Source organism: Spermophilus citellus (assembly GCF_964194105.1).
Source record: "Spermophilus citellus genome assembly, chromosome: 8".
Lineage (NCBI taxonomy): Eukaryota > Metazoa > Chordata > Mammalia > Rodentia > Sciuridae > Spermophilus > Spermophilus citellus.
Window position 1 is genome coordinate 31689847 of NC_138189.1, and position 26073 is coordinate 31715919.

General features: G+C 37.4%; 1 protein-coding gene across 5 annotated transcripts in view; it reads right to left on the bottom strand.

The window, feature by feature from the left end:
• Positions 1 to 26073, bottom strand: part of PDS5A (PDS5 cohesin associated factor A) — a 152586-nt gene that overhangs the window by 91702 nt on the left and 34811 nt on the right. For 4 of the 5 annotated variants that reach the window (XR_014023163.1, XM_081302951.1, XM_081302953.1 and 1 more), the window contains exon 3: positions 1503 to 1706. Coding sequence is in view for 4 of the 5 variants with exons in the window: in XM_081302951.1 (XP_081159077.1) it covers positions 1503 to 1706 (204 nt within the window). In the remaining variant the exon portion in view is untranslated. Of the gene's footprint in view, positions 1 to 1502; positions 1707 to 19981; positions 20108 to 26073 lie in introns of all 5 variants that reach the window. The other variant, XM_081302954.1, reaches the window with a different exon arrangement.

Sequence of the window (26073 nt, forward strand, 5' to 3'; positions counted from 1 at the left end):
CTACTAAGCCACATCCCCAGCCTGTTTTCTTTTTTGTTTTTAGGCAGAGTCTTGGTAAGTCGCTTAGAGCCTTGCTAAGTTGCTAGTGCTGGCTTTGAACCTGTGATCTTCCTGTGTCAGTCTCTCAAGGTGCTGGAAATACAGATGTGTGCCACCACACCCAGTGATAGTGTTCCATTTCTTAATAAACTTTCTTTATACAGTTTAACTTAAAATTTTAGTATCAATATGGCACAAAATGATTTTTGTACTGTTGTAATCACCCCTTATCCAGAGGGGATGTATTCCAAGATCACCAGTGGATGCCTGAGACTACAGATAATATGGAACTATTTTTTTTCCCTACATATACATACCAATGATAAAGTTTAATTTATAAATTAGGCACAGTAAGAGAATAACAAAAACTAATAATGAAACAGTCAAAACAACATAAAAGTTTGTACTTTGAAGCCATTATTAAGTAAAATAAGAGTTACTCGAATACAAGCACTAAGATACCTGCCACAGTTGATCTGAACATATATAGTGTGAATACTCTGGGAAAGGCATGATTCATGTCTCAGGAGGGATGAATCAGGATAGTGCAATATTTCATTATGCCACTCAAAATGGTGTGAACTATGAAACTTGTGAATTGTTTATTTCTGGAATTTTCTAGTTATTTTATTTTATGTACCAGAGATTGAGCCCACAGCTTCATGCATACTAGGCAAATGTTCTCACTGAGCCACATTCCATTTAATATTTTTGGATCATGGTTGACATAGCTGAAAAACTGTGGAAAGAGAAACCATGGATGGGGAGGGAGGCATTTAGAACAAAGCAGTCCAGAGAATTAAAATTTGCCAAGAATAAAATTATTTGAATGATATAAATCAGCACAGGAAATCAATTTAAGAAGACTTTCTAAAACATTTTCAATGAAGGTAGAACCATCAAGATGATCATATAGTCCCCCTCCAGTACTTGAACAAAGGGGTACTTTACCACTGACCTACATCCCCATCCCTTTATATTTTTAATTTTGAGACAGACGCTTATTAAGTTGCCCAGGCTGGCCTCAAACTAGTAGTCCTCCTGCCTCAAACTCCTGAGCCACTGAGATTATAAGAGTGTACAACCACACCTGACAACAAGCATACAGTTGTGCATGCTGAATAACTGTAAGCAAGAAGTTATTTGAATGTGTAAATTCTGGTATACTATCGTTTTTAAAATTATCATTGATCTGCTATTTATTCAATAAACATAGCCCTCTGGGATTTGTGGCAGATTAACCTGAAGGCTAAATATGAATTCACAAGTACAGGTTTTATGTTTCAATGCTTCATAAAAATAACAGTCATTTTTGTAGATACTCAATATATATTAATTGAACAACTAATTGGTTTTACAAGTTATGATATAATTTTTCAATGCAAGAATAATGTGAAACTCGTTGATAAGAGTAAACTACAATAAAAATAAAAGTGAAATTATTTTGCAAAAATTGTATTTACCTTAAGTTTATCGTGGGAAGTATATGGAGCTTCTGGGGCATAGATCCGAAATATGTCTGCCAAACAACATGCTACAAGGAGACGCACATCTTTATTAGGGTTCCTGAGGAAGAATTCAGATGCAAGATGCAAGGCTAGCGGGAGATACTGCTGTTTTTCATCTTCTGAGTCCTGATCCATATCCATAAAGGTCTTGACTACCATCTATAAAAATACACAAAAGAAAAGTAATCAATTCATGGTACGTAATAACCAATAGGAGATGCATTTTTTAAAAAATTTTTATTCTAATTTGTTATTTATGGCAACAGAATGCATTACAATCCATATTACACATATAGATTACTATTTTTCATATCTCTGGCTATATACAAAGTATATTCACACATATTCTTAGGTTAATGATGTCTATCTCATTCCACCCTCATTTCTACCCCTGTGCCCAACCCTTTGCCCTATCTAGAGTTCTTGTAATCTTCTCATGCCCCCCCCCACAACCCCACTATTAATCAGCCTCCTTATATCAGAGAAAACATTCGGCATTTGGTTTATTGGGATTGGCTAACATCACTTAGCATTATATTGGAGATGCTTATTTTTAAAAAGTCATTATAACACAAGACAAACTAGCTGTCAATTATCACAAGAAGGTTTAAAATAAATTTGTAAACCTAAAGAATTTTGGGGAAAGATGATAAATAAAAAATGGCTAGTTGCAAAGAGACTAAAAAGTTTCAACATTTGGATTACTCATAGGTAGTATTGATATCAGCACCAGATTTTTGAAAAACTTAAAACTGATTATTTGCTTTATTTAATTTGTTTTCACATTCATAAAGTCTAAGTTCAGCCCAAGTTTGCATTCATAAAATAAAGTCAATTTTCAACCTGGTCATTACATTGTTTCAATTTTTTTGAAGTGGTATAAGTGAAAGAAATTGATTTGTAACTTTTTTTTTTAGTTGTAGTTGGACACGATACCTTTATTTTTATGTGGTGCTAAGGATTGAGCCCAGGGCCTCACACGTATCAGATGAGCACTCTACCACTGAGCCACAACCCCACCCCTGATTTGTAGTTTAAAAACAAAAAAACTATCTATCTATTTATTTATTTATTTTTATGTGGTGCTGACACAGGGTCTCTTTATGTTGTCCAAGTTGGCCCTGAACTCCTGAGCTGAAGGGATCCTCCTCTCTCAGCCTCCCAAGTATATATTTTTCCTTATTCTTTTTTTTGTTTATTTGATCAGTACTAGGGATTGAAACCAGGGTGCTTTATCACTGACCTACATCTGCAGTCCTTTTTTTAATTGAGACAGGGTCTCATTGAGTTGCAGAGGCTGATCTTGATCTTGAGATCCTCCTGCTTCAGCCTCCTGAGTTGTTGGGATTGAAGGCATGTCCACTGTGCCCAGTACCTTATTCATTTTATATCAAAAACAGGTGAAAGGTTCTTGGCCCTATATTCACAAGTAAATTGGTTTCATATTTGGCAACATCAGATATATTTCTTTTGTATTTTATTTATTTTATTTTTGGGGTACTGGGATTGAACTCAGGGGCACTAAACCACTGAGCCACATCCCCAGCCCTACTTTATATTTTATTTAAAGACAGGGTCTTGCTTTTTGCTGAGGCTGGCTTTGAACTCACGATCCTCCTGACGCAGCCTCCTAAGATGCTGGGATTACAGGTGTGCACCACCCCATAGCTCTTTTGTGTTTTAGAATCAAAGCTGCCTTGTATGTAGGTTCCTTACAACTGCTCTTTCATTTGACGCTTTAATAGGTTTTGTACTTAACAAAAATCCATGTTTAAATGTTCTCATATAGTTGTACTTCTGATTAGTAGTTTTAATTATAAATAAACCACTGTTGCTATTCATGCCTATAAAATTAACAAATGCACATTTTATTTAATTTTTATATTTACAATTTTTTGAGGTACTAGGTTGCCGCAGTCTGGCTGGGCACAATTCAGGAGCCACTTGTCAAAAGAAACTAACTTTATTTTTAGAACTACAAACGCCAAACAAAACAGCTCCTCAGGGAAAACCCCTCAGAGCCCAACTGCCACCACTGGCTTCCCACAAGCCTCTCACCCCCACACAACCCTCACCACCTCCCACAATCCTCCTGTTCTTGAGGCCGATTGGCTGGGTCGTGTGGGCGGAGCCAAAGAAGTCCCCCAATGAGCAGCTCCGTGGAGGAGCCAATCAGCTAGATGTTGCTGGGGCCGCTGTGAGCCAATCATCAGCTGGCAGTCTGAAGGGCAGGGAAACAGCCCAATGAACATCACCGCAGAGGAGCCAATCAGCTAGATGTTGCTGGGGCTGCTGTGAGCCAATCATCAGCCTGCAGTCTGAAGGGCAGGGAAACAGCCCAATGAACATCACCGCAGAGGAGCCAATCAGCTAGATGTTGCTGGGGCCGCTGTGAGCCAATCATCAGCTGGCAGCTGGTTGCTGGCAGCTGGAAGTTTGCTGGGGCCCCTTTGGCTGTGGCTCTCAACACTAGGTGGAGATCAAACCTAGGGCTTTGTGTATACTAGGCAAGCACTATACCACTGTGCTATATTCCCAGCCCCACAAATGCACATTTGAGAATCACTATAAAATGCAAATATAATTGAAAAGAAAGGGCTGGGGATGTGGATCAAGCGGTAGCTCGCTCGCCTGGCATGCGTGCGGCCCGGGTTCGATCCTCAGCACCACATACAAACAAAGATGTTGTGTCCGCCGATAACTGAAAAATAAATATTAAAAAATTCTCTCTCTCTCTCTCTCAAAAAAACAAAAAACCCTTCAAAAAAATTGAAAAATAAAGAAAAATCCCTAATTTCCCAACCTTAGAAAATAAGCACTATTAGCCATATTTTACCTAAACTGTTATCACTGTCAAATATTAATGCTGCAATATTTCTATATTGTCAAGACTTTTAATCATGAATATGTGTTGAATTTTGTCACAATATGGAGCATCTATTGAAATGGTATTTTCTCATCAAATTCTGTTAATATACTAAATCCTGCTGATTTTCTAATTTTAATCCTAGCTTATATTTGTAAAGTCTAAGTCCAGCTCAAGTTTGAATTCCTAAAATAAAGTCAATGTGGTCATAACAGTTTTATATATTGTTTTTTGATTTGCTATTACACTGTTTCAATTTCTTTCAAGTGGTATACGTGAAATTGATTTGTAGCTTTAAAAAAAAAACAGTTTTATTTATTTATTTTTATGTGGTGCTGAGGACCAAACTCAATGTTTCACATGTGCTAGGTAAGAGCTCTACGACTCAAGCTGGTTGTAGCTGCTGCTGCTGCTTCTTTTTTTTTTTTTTTTTTTGGTGTGTGTGTGTATGTGTCTGTGGAGAAGCACAAATTTTTTAAATTTTTTGTTTTATAGCTTCTTAAGACAACCTTGCCAGGTTTTAGTATTAAGGTTCTACTGGGTTGAAACAAATTTTTCCTATGTTATAAAAATTTTAGTAGTAAGACTGGTTCCTTAAATATTTAGGGAAGTTCAATTGATCAAAAGAGGGATCATATTGGAAATTAGAAAATATTTTTAACTGAATGATAAAGAAAATATAAATTATCAAAACTCATGGGATGCAGTAAAGCTAGACTTAAGGGAAACTGATAAGCTTAAATATATTACTATAAAAGAAAGAATAAAGTTAATAACCTATAGTTTCATATCAAGAAGTGATAAAAATAGCATATTAAATTAAAAGAAAAAAAGGAGGAAGGGGAGAGGAAATCAAGGGAAAAGCCAACATCAGATGAATTAGAAAACTACTGTACAAAAGGAAAAAAACCAAGAATGCCCAAAACTGTTGCCAAAAACTAAGAAAAGTGACAGACCTCTAGCAAGAATAAATCAAAAGAAAACCCTTTCACATGAAATACAGCTGAATATTCCTGTTCTATGAAAATAAAGGGAATCTGAAATTAAAAACAAAAACAACAACAAATCTTTCCACAGTGAAATCTCCAATGCCAGATGGCTTTACTGGTAAAAGTTTAAAGCTAGACAACAATGTACAGGTAAGTATATAAACTACTCTGGTTATCATTATCAAGCCCCTCTCTGCCACTTTTCTGTTACAGCTTCTTATTTGGGTTTAGAAATGCAGTTACTAGTTAATAAGAATCCACTTTTAAAGTATACAAATCCCTGAGAGTCTTACATTGAAAAGGTTAAGAATGTAAGAATTAAGTTCTGTTTTCCTGGAACCTGAAACTCATGTAGAAGTTGAAAACAACTCCTGGAAATGCCCACTAAATGTATACTGAAATCTCCCCTGATCATCTGGTTGCCCTCCCAGAAACCGTGCAATGATGGGCTATGCTGTATGTGAAGTCCCTGCCCTCTCCAAGGAAAGTATATAAGCTCTGCTTAAGCTGTTCCCAGGGCTCTCTGCTCTATTCAAGTGAGCTCTGAGCCCCAGCATGCTGGAGCCCCAATAAACCCTTTGCTGTTGCATGAGACAGTCTCTTGGTGGTCTCTTCCTCTGACGCTCACCCGACCTTTACAACATCTTACTTATCCACTAATATTTCAGTACAGATCATTATCTGATTGGAAGAAAGAATAATGTAGAATAAATTTTAAAAAGGAGATGTGTGGAGATCAAAAATAATCCTAGAGATCAAATATTATCCTAACAAGCATACTAATAGTCACCTGAAATTGTCTTATAAAAATCCTTTCTAGGGCTGAGGATGTGGCTCAAGCGGTAGCCTGCTCGCCTGGCATGCGTGCGGCCCGGGTTCCATCCTCAGCACCACATACAAAGATGTTGTGTCCGCCGAGAACTAAAAAATAAATATTAAAATTCTCTCTCTCTCTCTCTCACTCACTCAGTCTTTTTTTTAAAAAAAATCCTTTCTACAGACAGCATTTATTTAACTTCAACCAACAAAATAAAACTCATTTATAGATGAGTAAACTAAGGATCAGAGTTTAAATCCTCATAAGTTACCATAAATTTCAAGGAGAGAACATGAAAATCCTATCTCCAAGGCAAGAAAAGCCATTGAACTGTTTTAAGTAATAACATAATATAATCAGATTTGAATTTCATGAAAATACTTCTTTGGTTAATACATAGTCAGTTAGATCCATCAAACCCAAATCAGTAGGACATTCAAGTCATTAGAGACATTAATCTTACCAAGAATTCTGAGGCAGTTAGGTTAGTGGGGGTTGAGAAATGAAGTGAAAAGGGCAAGCAGTACATCTAAGTTCCATAATTAAGGATGTTCCGCTTCTGTTATAGAAATGGGAGTTACCGAAAAAACTTTTATGGCCTAATCTCAAGAAATATACACTGTCATTTCCAAGTCTACTAATTTACTCAGGTCAACCCTATTAAGTGTTGAAGAAGGGCTGACGTCGTGGCTCAGCGGTAGAGCGCTCGCCTAGCACGTGTGAGGCCCTGGATTTGATCCTCAGCACCACATAAAAATAAATAAGTAAAATAAAGGTATTGTGTCCAACTACAATTGAAAAATAAATATTTTTTTAAAAAGTGAAGAAGACTACACAAAGGAGTGGATATAAGGAAATGAGGATCATTCAGGGCCACCTTGGAAGCTAACGACTATACAATCCTTCCTAATATTTATACTTTTTGTAATCTTCCCAGCAATGACTCTGGGTTTAGCTATATGATATATTTTGACAAAGACATCAGCAAGCTTGATGTAAGGAGAGACCTGATAAATATTAACATATTGAAGCTACAGCTCTTATTTGGGAATTTGACTACTATACAGTTAGGAAGCTCAGACTATCCAGGAAAAAAATGCCATGTGTAGAACCCTTGAAAATGAGACATCACTTAATCCAGGTACAGGACAATGGGGTACCCTCATGAGCTTTCAACTAAATTTAGCTCCAAGAGTGACTCTGGAACAAGATCACACAGTCATCTCAGAAAATTAAGAGAAATAATGTTTTTAAGCCACTAGGTTTTGCTTTATTACACACCAACGTCTAACTGAAACCATGTTCATTCTTTTTTATATTCCTTTTTGTGCTACTGTTAGAAATAACAAGGTGGGAGCTAGAGTTGTGGCCCAGTGGTAGAGCACTTGCCTAGCATGTGTGAGGCACTGGGTTCGATTCTCAGCACCACATATCAATAAATGAAGAAAATAAAGGCCCCTCAATGCCTACACAAATTTTTTTAAAAAGAAAAAGAAATAACAAGGTGCCGCAAGAAAACAAACACAGGAGGGCAGGCTATAATAATCTGCCTAGCAACTGCGCGTGGGCAAGTAGTTTGCCTGCTTTAATCTAAAGCAGCTCGGCCCTTCACTCTGATTAGAGGAGTTCAGGGTTACAAGCTATGTGATTGGCTAATTTTCTAATTAGGGCAGGTAAAAGGGAAGGGCTACAATTGGATCCAATTAAGGCTGAATACTAGATTCTGAAAAATGAACCACCAGACTTTCTATTTTTCACACAACTAATACAAGAAAGCTAAGAACCAACTTTCTGAGGTTCCCTTACTATGAGGTGGCAGTTGTAATTAAGGTTTAGCCAATCAGAAACATTGATTTGAGACTTGGAGGGTGGAAGTGCAGACAACATTGTCTCGCAGCTGCTTCTGTTTTCAGTGGGCAAGTATGGAATGGAGGCTTCGTGCACGGGCATGAGCCCATGTATACCTACACACAGTAGCTTTCCATCAACTAGTTACTAGTTTTGTTAAGACAGAAAAGGAGGAAGGCATCCATCTTGAGCTGGTACTATTAAGTGTATGAGGCTCAGAGGCAAATTGAGGCAAGTGTCATTCCTAATTACTGGATTACAGCTAACACAGAATGTCCCGAGTTAAGAAGAGCTCCACAGTGGCTTTCCAAATTCTCCACCTTTCTGATTAGAGCACAGAGCTCGGTTAGTGGGCCATTCTGAGGAAGGATCTAGTCCTATAAACCTGGATTAAGGCTGCTGTTTCAGCCCTTCCAAATTACTCTGCAATCATACATTTCCAGTATTAAATCCCTGGTTTACTTAAAATAACATAGTATCATTTCTTTCAACTGAATCTGGACTGGTGTTACAAACATGCCCTACCACTCTGGTCTGGTCTTAAGACTTTTAAACACATCCGATTCCCTATTCTAATCATTAAGGCATTTAAAAATTCTATTGCCTCTTTGTAGATGCATCTCTTCTTACCTAATCTATCACAAACTTAAGACAGCAGAAAAATTTCTTGTTATGTTTCTTCTTGTGAATTGTTCTTTAATGCTTTTGGGGCATTTATCTATTTGCCTTAGCTTCCCCCCCCCCGCACCCCTTCTTTTTCTTTGGAAAAATGGGTAAAGGAGAAAGCAAAATTATTTTTTTGTTGTTGTTCATAGCTGGATGCATGTGACATTGATAAAGAAGAGAAACACTAACAATAATACTATTAATAAAGATTAATATTTGTTGAGTATTTATCACATTCTAGCATTGTATATGCATTAATTCATTTACTCATGACAATATTTCCAGGAGGTATTATTATCATCTAAGTTTATAGATAAATAAAGCTGTATACTTGTAGATAATTTTTTAAAAATATTTTTTAGATGTTCATAGACCTTTATTTTGTTCATTTATTTATATGCGGTGCTGAGAATTGAACCTAGTGCCCTCACATATGCTAGGCAAGTGCTCTACCACTGAGCCACAACTCCAGCCCATCTTGTAGATAATCTGATCACAGAACGCAACAGGATTAATATCAACACAGAAGGGAGAGATGAAAATAAAATATCACAATGATATCACATAGGGTACAGATATTTAGTTGAAATTTTAATTCAGATAAATATCAAATACATGGATGTTTGACTTGAGTCACACAAAGTGTATTTCTTTCTTTTCTAAAAGTTTTGTTTGTATATTTCTATACTCATTTATTATGCTTTTTTCTTTATTATTCTTTGTTAAGAGACACAGTCTCACTCTGTTGCCCAGGCTGGCCCTCCTGCCTGCCTCTGTCTCCTGAATAGTTGGAACTATAGGCATGTGCCTGACTCTAAGTGTATTTCTTAACATAGCTGTGGCAAAATAAAACAAAACAACAACAAAAAAAACTTTTAAAGGCTGTAACTACATATTAGTTCCTCCCGATGATATCTATACCATTTTTAGAATGCGATGATTTCACCAATAAGTTACCTCATACCAAAGAGTAGTCAAATGCATACAGACAGAAAATAGAAGTGACTTTGAATGGTATGAATATATTTTGTATACAACCAGAAATACGAAAAATGTGCTCTATGTATAATATGAATTATAATGCATTCTGCTGTCATATATAACAAATTAGAATTTTAAAATTTTAAAAAATCCTACCACAAACACAAACAAAAAAGATTGTCGTATCCTAAATCTAATTTGACCCAACATATTATATAGTAGTCCTTTCTTATTCATGGTTTTGCATTTCAAGGGTTCAGTACCACTGGTCAATGGTGGTCTGAAAAATATTAGATGGAAAATTCCAGAAATAAATGATTCCTAAGTTTTAAATTATGCACTGTTGTTGAGAGCCACAGCCAAAGGGGCCCCAGCAAACTTCCAGCTGCCAGCAAACTTCCAGCTGCCAGCTGATGATTGGCTCACAGCAGCCCCAGCAACATCTAGCTGATTGGCTCCTCTGCGGTGATGTTCATTGGGCTGTTTCCCTGCCCTTCAGACTGCCAGCTGATGATTGGCTCACAGCGGCCCCAGCAACATCTAGCTGATTGGCTCCTCTGCGGTGATGTTCATTGGGCTGTTTCCCTGCCCTTCAGACTGCCAGCTGATGATTGGCTCACAGCGGCCCCAGCAACATCTAGCTGATTGGCTCCTCCACGGAGCTGCTCATTGGGGGACTTCTTTGGCTCCGCCCACACGACCCAGCCAATCGGCCTCAAGAACAGGAGGATTGTGGGAGGTGGTGAGGGTTGTGTGGGGGTGAGAGGCTTGTGGGAAGCCAGTGGTGGCAGTTGGGCTCTGAGGGGTTTTCCCTGAGGAGCTGTTTTGTTTGGCGTTTGTAGTTCTAAAAATAAAGTTAGTTTCTTTTGACAAGTGGCTCCTGAATTGTGCCCAGCCAGACTGCGGCACACTGTTCTGAGTAGTATGATGATATCTCATGCTGTTCTACTCTATCCTGCCTGGGACATGAATCATCCTTTGTCCAGCATATGCATGCGCTGTATGTTACCTGCCCAGGAGTTGCTCAGTAGTTGGCTGATTATCAGGTTGACTGAGCTATCAGTGCGTATGTTCGAGTAATGGACTAAAAGTGTAAGACCAGTGATACTGGCAATTCAGGTATCCCCCAAAGAGGCCATGAAGTACTTCTTTTAAGTGAAAACCTGAAAGTTTGCAATTTAATAAAGAAAGGGCACATTTTAATAATTGCTCTATTTTATCTTTTATTGCTAATCTCTTATTGTGCTTAATTTATATATTAAACTTTATTATACATATGTATGTATAGAAAAAGCACATGATACATCAGGTTTAGTACTCTCTGCAGTTTCAGGATCTGCATCAAAACTATAGGTTGTAAAATATGTCCTCTACGGACAAGGGAGAACTGTACTATGAATGCTATTTTATATTGTTATTTTCATTTAAATATATATTTTATCATTAGAAAAAGAATAGAAATAATTTCCAGAGACTAATAGGGAGAGAGAAATGTAAAAACTTTAATGGTTACAGAATTTCTGTTTGGGCAGATGAAAAAATTCTGGAGACAGATGGTAAGAATGGCTGTATAACAATACGAATGTACTTAATGCCACAGACCAATACACTTAACACTAGTAAAAACAGTGGTTTTTTTTTGTTGTTGTTGTTCATTTGATTGTATTTTTGTGATACCGAAGAATGAATCCTGTGCCTCATGCTTAAGACAAGTGCTATATCACTGAACCACATCCTAGCCTTTACACGATAAATTTTATGTATATTTTACCACAATTTAAAGAATTAGTACTGACTTCTATAGTGTATGGTTTCAATATTAGGTGTCCCCCAAAAGCACAGGTGCAAGAAAGTTTAGAGATAAAATATTTGGGTTATGAGTCTTGACATAATAGGGATTTAGTGGGTGGTGACTGTAGGCATGAAGGGTGCAGCTGGAGGAGGTAGACATTGGGGAGATGCCTTTTGTGTTTATATTTTGTCCATGGTTGGGGAGGTCTCTCTCTATCCTCTCTGCTTTCTGGTATGATGTCCTGAGCTGCTTTCCTCCACCACACTCTTCCACCATGATGTTCTACCTCACCAGTCCCAGAGCAATGGAATTGGCCTTTGAGGGATACCTGAATTCAGTCTATGGGCTGAAATCTCTGGAACTGTGAGGTCCAAATAAACTTTTTCTCCTCTACAATTGTTCTTGTCAGGTCTTTTGGTTGCAGCAATGAAAAAGCTGACTAAAACACTAGGGAAACATTTGTCTTAGTTACTCTTAATGGTACAACCAAGTGAAACAAATACAGTAAAACCTGTGTTGAAAGAAATAAAGATTATAACTGGGCATGGCAGCACACCTCTCCAATTACTCAGGAGGATCTGCAACTTGAAGATCCATCACTGCAATTTAGTGACAACCTGTCTTAAAGTAAAGAGGGTTAGAGGAATAGCCTTAGTAAAGTGCCTCTAGGCTTGATCCTAAATTAGGTTGGCAGGAGATTGTGAAATAGCATAAAAAAGAAAAATACAAAAAAAAAAAAAAAAACCCAAAAAACAAGCAAGCAAAAACCCACTTGTTCTAAGAGAATTCACTAAAAGAAGTTTTCAAAACTTTCAAAAAAGGAATATGTATGTAAATAGCCACAAAAGATAGACAAGTATGAAAGAAATGATACAGGTGAGGATGACTAAATATTGTCACCCATGAACCTAAATATAAACACCAGAATTGGCAAATCAGAAAACAGGATATGGTCTTTTTATTATAAATGGCTTTGTGCTCATACAGAGCATGGGAGAGGAAGGGAGAAAAAAAGTAAATGGAGGAAAAGTTAAAATCCGGAGAAAGCAGGACCTCTTTGTACTATTCTTGTAATGTTTCTTGAAGCCTGTACTCTGGGCATGGTGGTGCATGCCTGTAATCCCAGTGACTAAGGAGGCTCATTTAGGAGGATCACGAGTTAAAAAGCTAGTCTCAGCAACTTAGTGAGACCCAGTCTCAAAATAAAACATTAAAAAGGGCTGGGGATGTGGCTCAATGTTTGAGCCACCTGGGGTTCACTTCCCAGTATGCAAAGTATATAATTATATAAAAATAAAAGGTTAAAATTTGAACAGAACACATTTACCACAATTCAAGAAAAAGCACATATATATTAGAAATTGAAATGAAAATTTCACAAAATAAAACTTGTCTATTTTTCAAAAGTTGGTTGAATGTTAAGCAATAAAGGAATGGGAGAAAGTATCATTATTATTCTTTTGGATTACTAAGATGCATTACCATTCCTGGCTGAAGTATGTAAATTATAATTTTATTATTATTTTTTTAAAATATTTATTCTTAAGTTTTAGGTGAACATAATATCTTTATTTTACATTTATGTGGTGCTGAGGATCAAACCCAGTGCCTCATGCATGCTAGGCGAGCACTCTACCACTGAGCCACACCCCAGCCCATTAATTATAATTTTAAACTACTTTTATAATTAAGTCAGAAATGCATACACTTAACTTTTACTTAAGTTTTTTCAGGAAAAGAACTTTTGTTTTTATTAACAGCTGCATCCCCAGTGGTTAAAATGGTGACTACACAATCTTTCCTCTGTCTTAAAGATTAAAGAAATACCCTTTTAACATCTAGTCTGGTAATTGTGTATTAAAAAAATTAATATCATGTTCAATAACTATCCTACAATTCTGGAATAAAACTTACTCAGGTCTAGTTAATTGATTAGTATTTATTTACCACTAGAAAATTGTTTAAAAATTTAAGGCATTGCCTGATCGGCGGATAGCCCGGCAGCTGGAGTCTGCGGCGCACGCTGGGAAGCGGCGAGGTGCCGGAGCGGGGGTGCAGCGATGCGGATTCTGGGGGCTACTGCCAGCGGCATAATGGCCGTGCTTAGTGCTGAGTTCTGGCTTTGAGACGGAGGAGAGAAGTGGTCCAGTTCGGTTCTCGACACCGGTCGGACCACGGAGGAGGACAGCGGCCGCCATCTTGGAGAGCTGATGGAATCATCCCTGTTTTCTACTGATCTCAGCTCATTCAGCTACGGAACAGGTGATTTCAGGCTGGCATTTGCCTGCGTCTCACAGACAGATCGCTCAGGCTCAGGGCTAGAGAACCTGTGGAGAATACTCCTTGGGGCTCGCTCCTAGAAAAGCGTGCACCGAGCTCTGAGCGGCCGGGTTCTGGTTCCTGCAGCTGCTTTGGCCCAGGGCTGGGGAACCTGCGGAGACTGCATATTGAAGCCAGCCCCTAGTGGAGCGTGCATCGAGCTCGAAGCGGCTGGGTTCTGACCCCCGGAACAGTTTTGGCCCAGGGTTGGGGAACCTGCGGTGACTGCTTCTCGGTCCGGGTCCTGCTGGGTGCTGTGGGGGCCAGGGGGGCAGAGTGGAGCTACCGCCTGCGCCCAGAGCAGGCCAAGTGACCCGCCGGCGTGGTATCACGTCACCCCAACTGCAGCTGGGGCCGAAGAGAGTAGCCGCCCACGCCTAGAACAGGACCAGCAACCTGACAGCGCGGTAGCCAAGTCACCCCATTTGGAGTAGGGGCTGTGCAGAGCCGCCATCTGAGCTTGCAAGGTAGGCAGACCTGCGACCCACTGGCAGGACAGGCCCGGTAGCCTGCCAGTGTGGTGGACACGTAGCACCGAGGCAGTCACGTCACACTGGTTGGAGTGGGGGTGGAGCAGAGCCTCTGCCTGTGTCCGGAAAAGGCCCAGCGACCCGTTGGAGAGGCAGTCAGGTACCCCCATTTGGAGTGGGGGCTGAGCAGAACTGCCGCCCGAGCACGCAAGGCAGGCAGACCTGCGACCCACCGGCGAAACAGGCCTAGAGGCCTGCCAGCGTGGTAGACACGTCACACGGTCACCACAATTGGAGTGGGGGCAGAGCAGAGGCGCCACCCGCGCCCGCAGGGTGGGCAGACCTGCGACCAACCAGCGTGGTAGACAAATCACCCTAATTAGAGGAGGAGTACAGCCACTACCCGCCCTGCAAGGGAGATTTTCCAACTATACAAGAGCAATATAAATAAATAGGGGGAAAATTTCAAAAACACAACAGTTTCACCAAGCAGAAAGAAACGCGAGCAGTATGAAAAGACAAGGAAAGAAAGGACCACAAGCAATGCAGGTCAACTCAACTTTAGAAGAGGTAATAGCTGCAACAGATGGAATGTCAGATAAAGAGTTCAGGATATACATGCTTCAGATGATCTGGAGTCTCAAGGAAGACATGAGACAGCAAAATCAGACAATGAAAGATCACTTTGACAAGGAACTACATAAACAAATCCAGGAAGCAAAAGATCAATTATACAGGGAGATAGAGGTTATAAAAAACAAACAAACAGAAATCCTAGAAATGCAGGAAGCAATAAACCAACTTAAAAACTCAATTGAGAATACTATCAGCAGAGTAGATCACATAGAAGATAGAACATCAGACAATGAAGACAAAGTATTTCAACTTGAAAACAACATAGACAGCTCAGCAAGTCTGCTAAGAAACCATGAGCAGAACATCCAAGAAATATGGGATAACATTAAAAGACCAAACTTAAGAGTCATTGGGATACAGGAAGGCACAGAGCTCCAAACCAAAGGAATAAACAATCTATTCAATGAAATAATACGAGAAAACTTCCCAGACTTGAAGAATGAGACAGAATCCCAAATCCTAGAAGCATACAGGACGCCGAATGTGCAAAATCCACACCTAGACACATTATAATGAAGATGCCCAACATACAGAATAAGGAGAGAATTTTAAAAGCTACAAGAGAAAGGAAGCAGATTACATTTAGGGGTAAACCAATCAGGATAACTGCTGATCTCTCAACACAGACTCTGAAAGCTAGAAGATCCTGGAATAACATATTTCAAACACTGAAAGAAAATGGGTTCCAACCAAGAATCGTGTATCCGGCGAAATTAAGCTTCAGGATGGAAGATGAAATTAAAACCTTCCACGATAAACAAAAGTTAAAAGAATTTGCAGCTAGAAAACCATCTCTTCAAAAAATCCTTGGCAAAACATTACAGGAAGAGGAAATGGAAAATAACAATGAAAACCAACAGTGGGAGGTAGGACAGTAAAGGGGGGAAAGTAATCAAAGAGGGGGCTGGGGATGTGGCTCAAGTGGTAGCGCGCTTGCCTGGCATGTGTGCGGCCCGGGTTCGATCCTCAGCACCACATACCAACAAAGATGTTGTGTCCGCTGAGAACTAAAAAATAAATATTAAAAATTCTCTCTCTCTCTGTCTCCTCTCTCTCTCTTAAAAAAAAAAAAGTAATCAAAGAGGAAAACAAATCAGGTTTAGTAACATTAATAAACAAATATGGCTGGAAGAACAAACCATATCTCAATAATAACCCTAAATGTTAATGGCTTAAACTCACCAATTAAGAGACACAGGCTAGTTGAATGGATCACAAAACAAGACCCAACAATATGCTGCCTACAGGAGACGCATTTGATAGGAAAAGATATACATAGACTGAAGGTGAAAGGTTGGGAAAAATCATATCACTCATATGGACTGCGGAAACAAGCAGGAGTGTCCAATTTCACAAAGGCATCACTTGATAGTTTCTTGCCTCAGATAGCTACATGTACACTGCCCTCCTACCTTGGGATTTTTCTGTAGCTGCCACTGTAGAACTTCCCTCTGTGCTTGCATAAGTGGAATGAAAAAATGCAAAAGATTAATGTCTGCAAAATAAAATTTTGACCAATGGAAGGGAAAAAAAAGATCTCTAGAAAATTTTTGGAAAGGCATGCCACAGAATGGACATGTTTATGACAAATACAAACAACAAAGAACCAGTCTAATATATAGGTAACATGTTCCTAGAATTCAGTAAGAAAAAGGAAACTCAGCCGGGCATGGTGGCACATGCCTGTAAACCCAGTAGTTCAGGAAGGTGAGACAGAAGGATCCTAAGTTCAAAGCCAGCCTCAGCAATGGAGAAGTGCTAAGCAACTCAGTGAGACATGGTCTCTAAATAAAATACAAAATAGGATGTGGCTCAGAGGTCGAGTGACCTTGAATTCAATCCTGGGTACTCACCCACAAAAGAAAAATTCTGTCATCTGCTCTAAAAGTTCCTTTGTACCCCGCTTTGAAGTCAATTCTCAATTTCTTCCTTAACATGGCAACCCTTGATTGATCTATGCTCTCTATCTCTATTAACTTAGGGTAATGCTCCTGAGGTCCATTCTTTTTGTTTCATGTATCAGTAATTTTTTCTTTGAATTGCGGAGCAGTGGCACACTGGAAATAGTTTAATTGTTATATTAAAAGAATGAACTTTGCATCAACTGGGGTTCATCTCAGGGATGCAAGGTTGGTTCAACATTTGGAAATCCATAAACATAATTTATCACATCAATAGACTTAAAAACAAGAATCATATGATCATCTCAGTAGATGTAGAAAAATCATTTGACAAAATACAGCACTCCTTCATGTTTATAACACTAAAAAAAACTAGGGATAGTAGGAATATACCTCAATATTGTAAAAGCTATCTATGTTTAATCCAAGGCCAACATCATTCTAAATGGAGAAAAATTGAAAGCATTCTCTCTAAAAACTGGAACAAGACAAGGATGCCCTCCTTTTACCACTTTGACATCATCCCTGAAACCCTCATCAGAGCAATTAGGAGAAAAAAACTGAAGAGTACAAATAGGAAAAAACTATCACTATTTGCTGATGATATGATTCTATATTTAGAAGATTTAAAAAACATCCACCAGAAAACTTCTAGAATAAATTAATTCAGTAAAATAGCAGAATATAAAATTAACACCCATAAATCAAATGAATTCCTATACATCAGTGATGAATCTACTGAAAAAGAAATTAGGAAAATTACCCCATTCACAATAGTCTAAAAAAAAGAAAAACCTGTGAATCAATTTAACAAAAGAGGTGAAAGACCTCTACAATGACAACTACAGAACACTAAAGAAAGAAACTGAAGACCTTCCAAGATGCTCCTTGATAGGCAGAATTATTATTGTTAAAATGGCCATACTACCAAAAGCAACTGCTATTAAAATCCCAATGACATTGTTCATAGAAATAGAAAAAACAGCATGTTATTGGCACTGAAACAGACACATAGACCAATAATACAGAATAGAAGATACAGAGACAATCCCACGTAAGTAAAGTTATCTCTTACTAGACAAAGACACCAAAAACATTCACTGGAGAAAAGATAGCCTATTCAAAAAATAGTGCTGGGAAAATTGGAAATCCATATGTAGCAAAATGAAATTAAACCTCTATCTCTCACTCTGCACAAAAATCAGCAACTCAGTGAGACATGAATCAAAGCATTAGGCACTAGAACAGACACACCCTGTGCCTAATAGAAGAAAAGTAGGCCCAAATCTTCAACACTTAGGCTTAGGATCTGACTTCCTCAACAAGACTCCTAAAGTACAACAGGTAAAATCAAGAATCAATAAATGGGATAGACTCAAACTAAAAAGCTTCTCAGCAAAGGAAACAATCAATAATGTGAAGAGAAAGCCTACAGAATGGGAGAAAATCTTTTCCTCAGATACCGCATTAATCTCCAGGATATATAAAGAACTCAAAAAACTTAATACCAGAAATACAAATAACCCAATCAATAATGAACAAAGGAACTGATAAGACACTTCACAGAAGAAATACAATTAATCAACAAATATGTGAAAAAAATGTTCAACATCTCTAGGATTTAGAGAAATGAAAATTAAAACTACTCTAAGAGGGCTGGGATTGTGGCTCTGCTGTAGAGCACTCGCCTAGCATGTGTGAGGCCCTGGGTTCGATCCTCAACACCACATAAAAATAAATAAAATAAACATATAAAAAAATAAAAGTTTTAAAGAAACTATTCTAAGATTTCATCTCACTCTAGTCAGAATGGTAATTATCAAGAATACAAGCAACAATATATGTTGGTGACGATGTGAGGGAAAGGTTCACTTATACATTGTTGGTGGGATTGCAAAATAGTACAACCACTGTGGAAAACAGTATGGAGATTCCTCAGAAAACTTGGAATGGAACCACCATTTGACCTAGCTATCCCACTCCTTGGTTTATACCCAAAGGACTTAAAATCAGCACACTCCAGTGACACAGCCACATCAATGTTTACATAGCAGATCAACTCACAATAGCTAAACTATGGAAACAACCTAGGTGTCCTTCAACATTTGAGTGGATAAAGAAAAAGTGGTATATACACACAATGGAATATTACTCAGTCTTAAAGAAGAATGAAATGATGGCATTTTCTGGTAAATGAATGGAGCTGGAGAATATCATGCTAAGCGAAATGAGCCAATCCCCAAAACTCAAAGGCTGAATATTTTCTCTGATATGCAGATGCTAATTCACAATAAGGAGAGCTACAGAATAGTTACTTTGGATTAGTCAGAGGGGAATAAAGAGAGGGGAGAGGGTATGAGGGTTAGAAAGGACAGTAGAATGAACTGGACATTATTACCCTATGTGCATATGACTACATGACCGGTGTGATTCTACATCATATACAGTCATAAGAATGAGAGGTTATACTCCATTTATGTATGATGTGTCAAAATGCAATCTACTGTCATGTATAACTAATTAGAACAACAATAACAAAAAAGAATGTACTTTGTATGATTTTAATCATTTTAAATTTGCTAACCTGGAATTTGAACTGTTTCTATTTCTGACAATTATGAATGAAGCCACCATAAATATTTGTGCACTACCTTTTTTTTTTAATATTTCTTTAGTTGTAAATGGAAACAATGCCTTTATTTATTTATTTATTTATTTTTGGTGCTGAGGATTGAACTCAGTGCTTCATGTGTGTTAGGCAAGTGCTCTACCACTGAGCCACAACTCCATCCCAGTGCATCATCTTTTTAATGAACATTTTTTAAACATTTTTAAAATTTATAGATAAACACAATACCTTTATTTGTTTATTTTTATGTAGTGCTGAGGATCGAACCCAGGGCCTCTCACACAGGTTAGGCAATCGGTGTACCACTGGGCTACAACCCCAGCTCTAATGAACATGTTTTTATATCTCTGTGTAAAAAACTAATATGATAATTGGTAAGATATATGCTAAGTGTGTGTTACTTTTGTTTTGTCACTTGTTTGTTCTTAACTACTAGTCTAGTAGTTTTCATTTAAGTTTTAATTTCCCAACTGCTAATGAAATAACACATTATTGAGCTTCTTTTCATGTTTTTACTTACCATCTATACATTTTCTTGGTGAAGTACATCCTTCAATATTTTGCCTGTTTTCAAAGAATTCTGAGACTTTTTGGGTTACTTTTGTTTTTGTTTTGAAACAATGGAAATTTATTCCCTCACAGTTTTCTGTGAGAGTGAGAGAGAGAGAGGGAGAGAGAGAGAGAGAGAGAATTTTTTTTTAATATTTTATTTTTTTTTAGTTATCGGCGGACACAACATCTTTATTTGTATGTGGTGCTGAGGGTCGAACCCGGGCCGCACGCATGCCCGGCGAGCGCGCTACGCTTGAGCCACATCCCCAGCCCCCTCAGTTTTCAAGGCAAGAAATTGAATTTAAAAGGCCTTTGAGGGCTGGGGATGTGGCTCAAGCGGTAGCCATGCGTGCGGCTCAGGTTCGATCCTCAGCACCACATACAAAGATGTTGTGTCTGCCGATAACTACAAAATAAATATTTAAAAAATCCCCCCCCCCAAAAAAAAGACCTTTGATTCCTCTAAAGTTTCTAGGGAAGAACTTTTCCTTGCTCTTCCTAGCTTCTTATAATTCTTACTTTCCTTGGTTTACAGATACATCACTCTAATCTCTGCCTTGATCTTCACATAACTTCTTCCTTCTGTATGACTCTTTTCAAAGCTTCTTAGATTACAGCACACCCTAATTGAGTATAAATTCTCAACTTAATTATATCTGCAAAGACCCTTAAGTGAGGACTTCAAAAATATCTTTTAAGGGAGACATTTCACCACAACAGACATTAATAGTGTATTTGTTTTGAAAGATCCACAGTACTTAAGTAAATGTTTAAAAATATACATTTATATATGGGTTATGACACTCTTTAGTTAATAAGCCTCTTAATCTTTTTGAATCTAGTATTCTTATTTGTAAAAGAAGCTAATTTTACCAAACCCATTAAATTTTTTGGATATTACATGGATTCATATTCGTAAAGCACTTAGAACAAAGAATGACAAATGTACTATAACTTTTGTCATTATAATATTTACATAGAATTAAGATTTTTCAATTAATAGTCAAGCAAGAGATGAGCTCCTTCACTGTGGAAATGAGGGAATAAATGAGGTCCTCAAACAACACAGTCTTTGAGGTTTAAACTATGGTCAGCTATAGCATTTTGTCAAGTGATGTGAACCAAAGTAACTCTTCTGTTCTCTTTCCTTTCTGAATTCAGCATTAAGCAATCATTGATTCCAACATTTTTCAGCATGGAAACATTTACTCCTTCTTGTATAGGCATTTCTTTCTTTTCAAAATTGTTAGGACTTTTCATTAAAAAATCAACATATTGAAAAATATATGTTTTATATCTAATGGTGTGTGAGTATCTTATACAAAAGAAAATGATCAGCTTTCACATGTTCTAGATACCAATCCTTTATCAGAGATATATTTTAACAAATATTTTCTCCCAGTCTGTAGTGTATCTTTTAAATCTAATAGTACAGACAAATTTAATTGATGAAGGATTTAGTTAATGAAGTAATGAAGTCCAATGAGTCATTTTTTTTTCTTTTATGGTTTGTGCTTTGCATCCTAAGAAATCTTTGCCTAATCAAAGATCTCAAAGACTTTCTCCTACATTTTCTCAAAGTTCTATAGTTCTATGTTTATGTCTGCAATTCATAGAGATAATTTCAAACTTTGTGTACAAGTGTTCCAGCACCATTTCTAGAAAAGACTTTTCCATTGATATATCTTGACATTTTTTTGTTGGGAAAAAATCTGTTAATATGTGGGATTTTTTTTTAATTGGTTCTTTTTAGTTAAACTCATATTCTAATCAAAGCTACCACATAGCTTTGATTACTGTTGTTTTACAGTTAAGTTTTCAAATCAGGTATGAGTTCCCCAGTACAAAAACGGGGAAAAGATTTGAGCACTTTGCAAAAAGAACATGCTCTGGTAGTAAGAATATAAAATGTTACAACTATTTTGGAAACATTCATAAAGTTAAAGATATATTTAACATTTAAGCCAAAAAGTCTACTCTCCCCTCCCCTCCAATTTTTAAAGACAGGTAGTCTTCATATGTTGCAGAGGCAGTCCCTGTACTTCTGGGATCAATTGATAATGCCTAAGCTTCCTGAATATCTGGGACTACACTCTAACATACCACCATACCCAGCCTACTCTCAAATATTTATTGAAAACTTATGTCACATAAAAACTTACAAATTTTCATATCACTTATATTCAGAATATCCCCAAATTGGAAATAACCACTGTCCATCAAAATGGATAAACCCATCCATTGTGATATGCTCATATCACAATACTAATTAGCAATTAAATAATTAGCAATTAAAAGAATGATAGAGGCAACTACATAGAAAATACACTGAGATAAAGAATTCAGATACAGGGGCTGGGGATGTGGCTCAAGCGGTAACGCGCTCGCCTGGCATGCGCGGGGTGCTAGGTTCAATCCTCAGCACCACATAAGAATAAAATAAAGATGTTGTATCCACCAAAAACTGAAAAATAAATATTAAAAAATTCTCTTTATCTCCCCCTTCTCTCTTTCTTTCTCTCCCTAAAAAAAAAAAAAAAATTAAAAAAGAATTTAGATACAAATAGGAAACTGAGAGAACTAAAAGGGAAAGAAGGGAAGTTATAGTGGTAACAAATATGTTCACCATCTTGATGGTGGTGATCATGTCAAGACTGTACACAAATATCAAAACTTGTTGTCATGTCCTAACAGCAATTCTGACAATTGGAGTGTGCTACACGCTAGCCACAGGTCTTGAAGAACCCCCTGTACTTCTTACAGACCAGCTGTAAATATAATGCTTCCTACAACTCCTTCAGATTCAAAACTTGCTAGAATGACTCACAGAAGTCATTGAAAGAACTATCCTTATGAATATGGTTTTATTAAAAAGAATGCAACTCAGAAACAGTCAAACTTAAGAGACATTCTAAGTAAAGTTCTTGGTGAGCGGTGACAGATGGGAAAACAGAGCTTACATATCCTCTTCTTGGGAGAATCTCAGCACCCTGCCCTCCTAGTAGATCAGTGTTTTCACCAATTAGGAAGCTACTCCTCCTCCCCCACTGGGGACTGAACCCAGGAGCACTTTACATCACCAGCACTTTTTATTTTTTATTTTGAGACAGGATCTCACTAAGTTGCTGAGATTGTCTTTAACTTGCAATCTTCCTGCCTGCCTTGGCCCAGAGTTGCTGGGATTAGAGGAGTGTTATCACGCCTGGTTTAGGTAGCTTCTCTTAATCTTGGGATCCACAGATTATACTGGGGTTTTATTCCACAGACATGATTGAGCTTGACCTCTAGCCCTCCTCCCTCTCCTGGGAGGTCAGAAGGTCAAAACTTTCACCCCTTTAAATTTGTCCTTGGCCTTTATGGTGACCAGTTCCCATGAAGCTATCTAGGGTGCCTGACAAGAAGTGCCTCATGGGCATTGCAAAGACACTATTACTTGGGAAATTCCAAGGGTTTCTGAAGCTCTGTATCAGAAGTCAGGACCAAGACCATACAATTATTATACACTGTTTTCTTTAAATATGTTCCATTTGTTGTATTTCATTATACCTTAATAAAACTTTTATTTTTATAGTCACTGTGTTGTAGCAGACAAAAAAGAAATCAAAGTAAAAGAATTTTATGAATCTCCTTCACTGGTAATTTCTTTATAGGTCCAACATAGAAAATGAGAACTCTCACTTGCTATTAATTGGAATGTAACTTGGTACACTTAAGTTGGTGCTTCCAGTCAAGTATAAGATACGCATACCCAATAACCCAACAATTCTACCTGCCTGTGCCCTAAAACAGCTTCTACACATATAACAAAATATGCATACAATAATGATCACAGAAGTGTTGGTTGTAAAAGCCAGAAACTAAAAGTGAAAGATATCAAGAAATTTGAAGTCAATAAAACCCCACTTTCATATTTTAAAAATACAAATATAAAAAGTGAAGAAAAAATTAGAAAAAATTGAATAAACTTTACAATGGAGTAATAAGTCAATAAAAAGAATTTAAAAACAAATATAAGAGCTCATAGTTAGAGCTTCAGTATTGAAAGAGACATGTAATATAAGAAACAGTATAATTCTATTAGAAAATTCAAAATTAGAAAAATTAAACCTATTATTTTTAGAGATGCATATCTAAGATGGTGCAACTATAATCATAAACTCTGAAAGACATTTTAATTAATGATGGGTCCCATATTTGACAGTGGTCCCATCAGATTACAATGGAGCTGAAAATTCCTAACGAATTGTATTTTTACAGTGCTTTTTCTGTGTTCAGACGTGTTTAAATACACAAATACCATTGTATTTCAATTAACTACAGTGTTCAGAAGAGTAAAATGCTATATAGGATTGTAGCATAAGAATAATAGATTATGTTGTCATAACCTAAGCATACAGTAGGCTTAAACCATCTAGGTTTTATTTCATTTTATTTGGTACTGAGGATTGAACCCAGGGCCTCTTTACCTCTAAGCTATATCCCAGCCCTCTGTGCTTTTTATTTTGAAATAGGGTCCACTAAGTTGTAGGGGCTGGACTCAAACCTGTGATCCTCCTGCTTCAGTCACCCAAATTACTTAGATTACAAGCATTTGCCACCAATGCCTGGCTTTTGTTTTAGAGTGATTCTGGGGACTGAACCCATAGGCTCTTAAACAAGTAAGTTATATCCCAGCCATTTTTATTTTTATTTTGAGATAGGGTCTCAAAGTTGCCCAGACTGACCTTGAAATCTGACGATTCTGCCTCAGATCCCAAGTCTACTTGGGATCACAGGCATGAAACCACTGCATCCAGGTCACTGCATCTAGGTTTGTTTAATATACTATAATGTTCCCATGACAATGAAACTGCCTAATGATGCACTTTTTTAGAATATGTCCAATAGTTAAGTTATGCATGACTATATAAGGAAGCCAGGCAGATTACATTCATATAGTAGTTATGGAGGAGGAAGAAGCTTATGATTCGGGGGCAAAGGGACACACTGGACTTCTGGGGCTATTTATCATATTCCATTTCTTTATTCATATGTTCACTTCACCTTTATTTATTTTACGCAGTGCTAAGGACTGAACCCAGTACCTTACATGTGCTAGTCAAGTGCCACTGAGCTACAACCCCAGCCCCTTATGTACTTTTTATTTCATTCCACATAGAAATAAAAAAGGGGCCCATAATATAAATATAAATATATATATATAGTAAAATAGTTCGCTATCGTTAATTACAATGCTTAATTTTTAAAGGTATGATGGGTGTCTTGCTATGTTGCCCTAGCTAGTCTCGAATTTGTTTTTTTTGTTTTTGTTTTTATTCTGTAAATATTTTTAGCTGTAGATGGGCAGGTTTATTTTATTTATTTATTTTTATGAGGTGCTGAGGATCAAACCCAATGCCTCACATACTAGGCAAGTGCTCTACCACTGAGCTATAACCCCAGGCCTTGGTCTCAAATTTGTGAGCTCAAGTGATACTCCTATTTAAACCTTCTGAATAGCTGGGACTAAAATTATGAAGCACTACATCCAACTCATGGCATGATTTTTTTAAAAAATAAAAATATCTTGCTTTAGAAATATATTCTGAAATAATGAAAACAAGGATCTAATGTTTTAGTTCATTATTTTTTCCACTTTTGTCACATGACACAAAGTGGGAAAATTTTTAAAATATTTTATGTAAGAGTAGAATCTTAGATTCCCTTTAAAGCAGCAAATCTAATCACCTTTTAGATAAAGACTTTACAAATGTCAAGTCTTTGATATTAAAACAAGGGGGACAAATAGAGGGAGAGAGGGAGAAACTCAGACCAGAGATATTAACTGAAGAAATATAACGAGCTAATGATAGGTCTAACACAAAAAACTAAAAACCAGTGTATTAGATTACTTATCTAATACACTGCCTGGGAGAACACTCCTATTTTTCTTGTTGGCTATACTTTTCTTCATTTTTTCTCATGTTTCATGTGCTTCTTCTTTCTTTCCTGTACTATACCTGTTAAGTTCTATGAAGGCAGTAATCTTCAAAATATATTTATGGGCTAGGAGTGATGTAG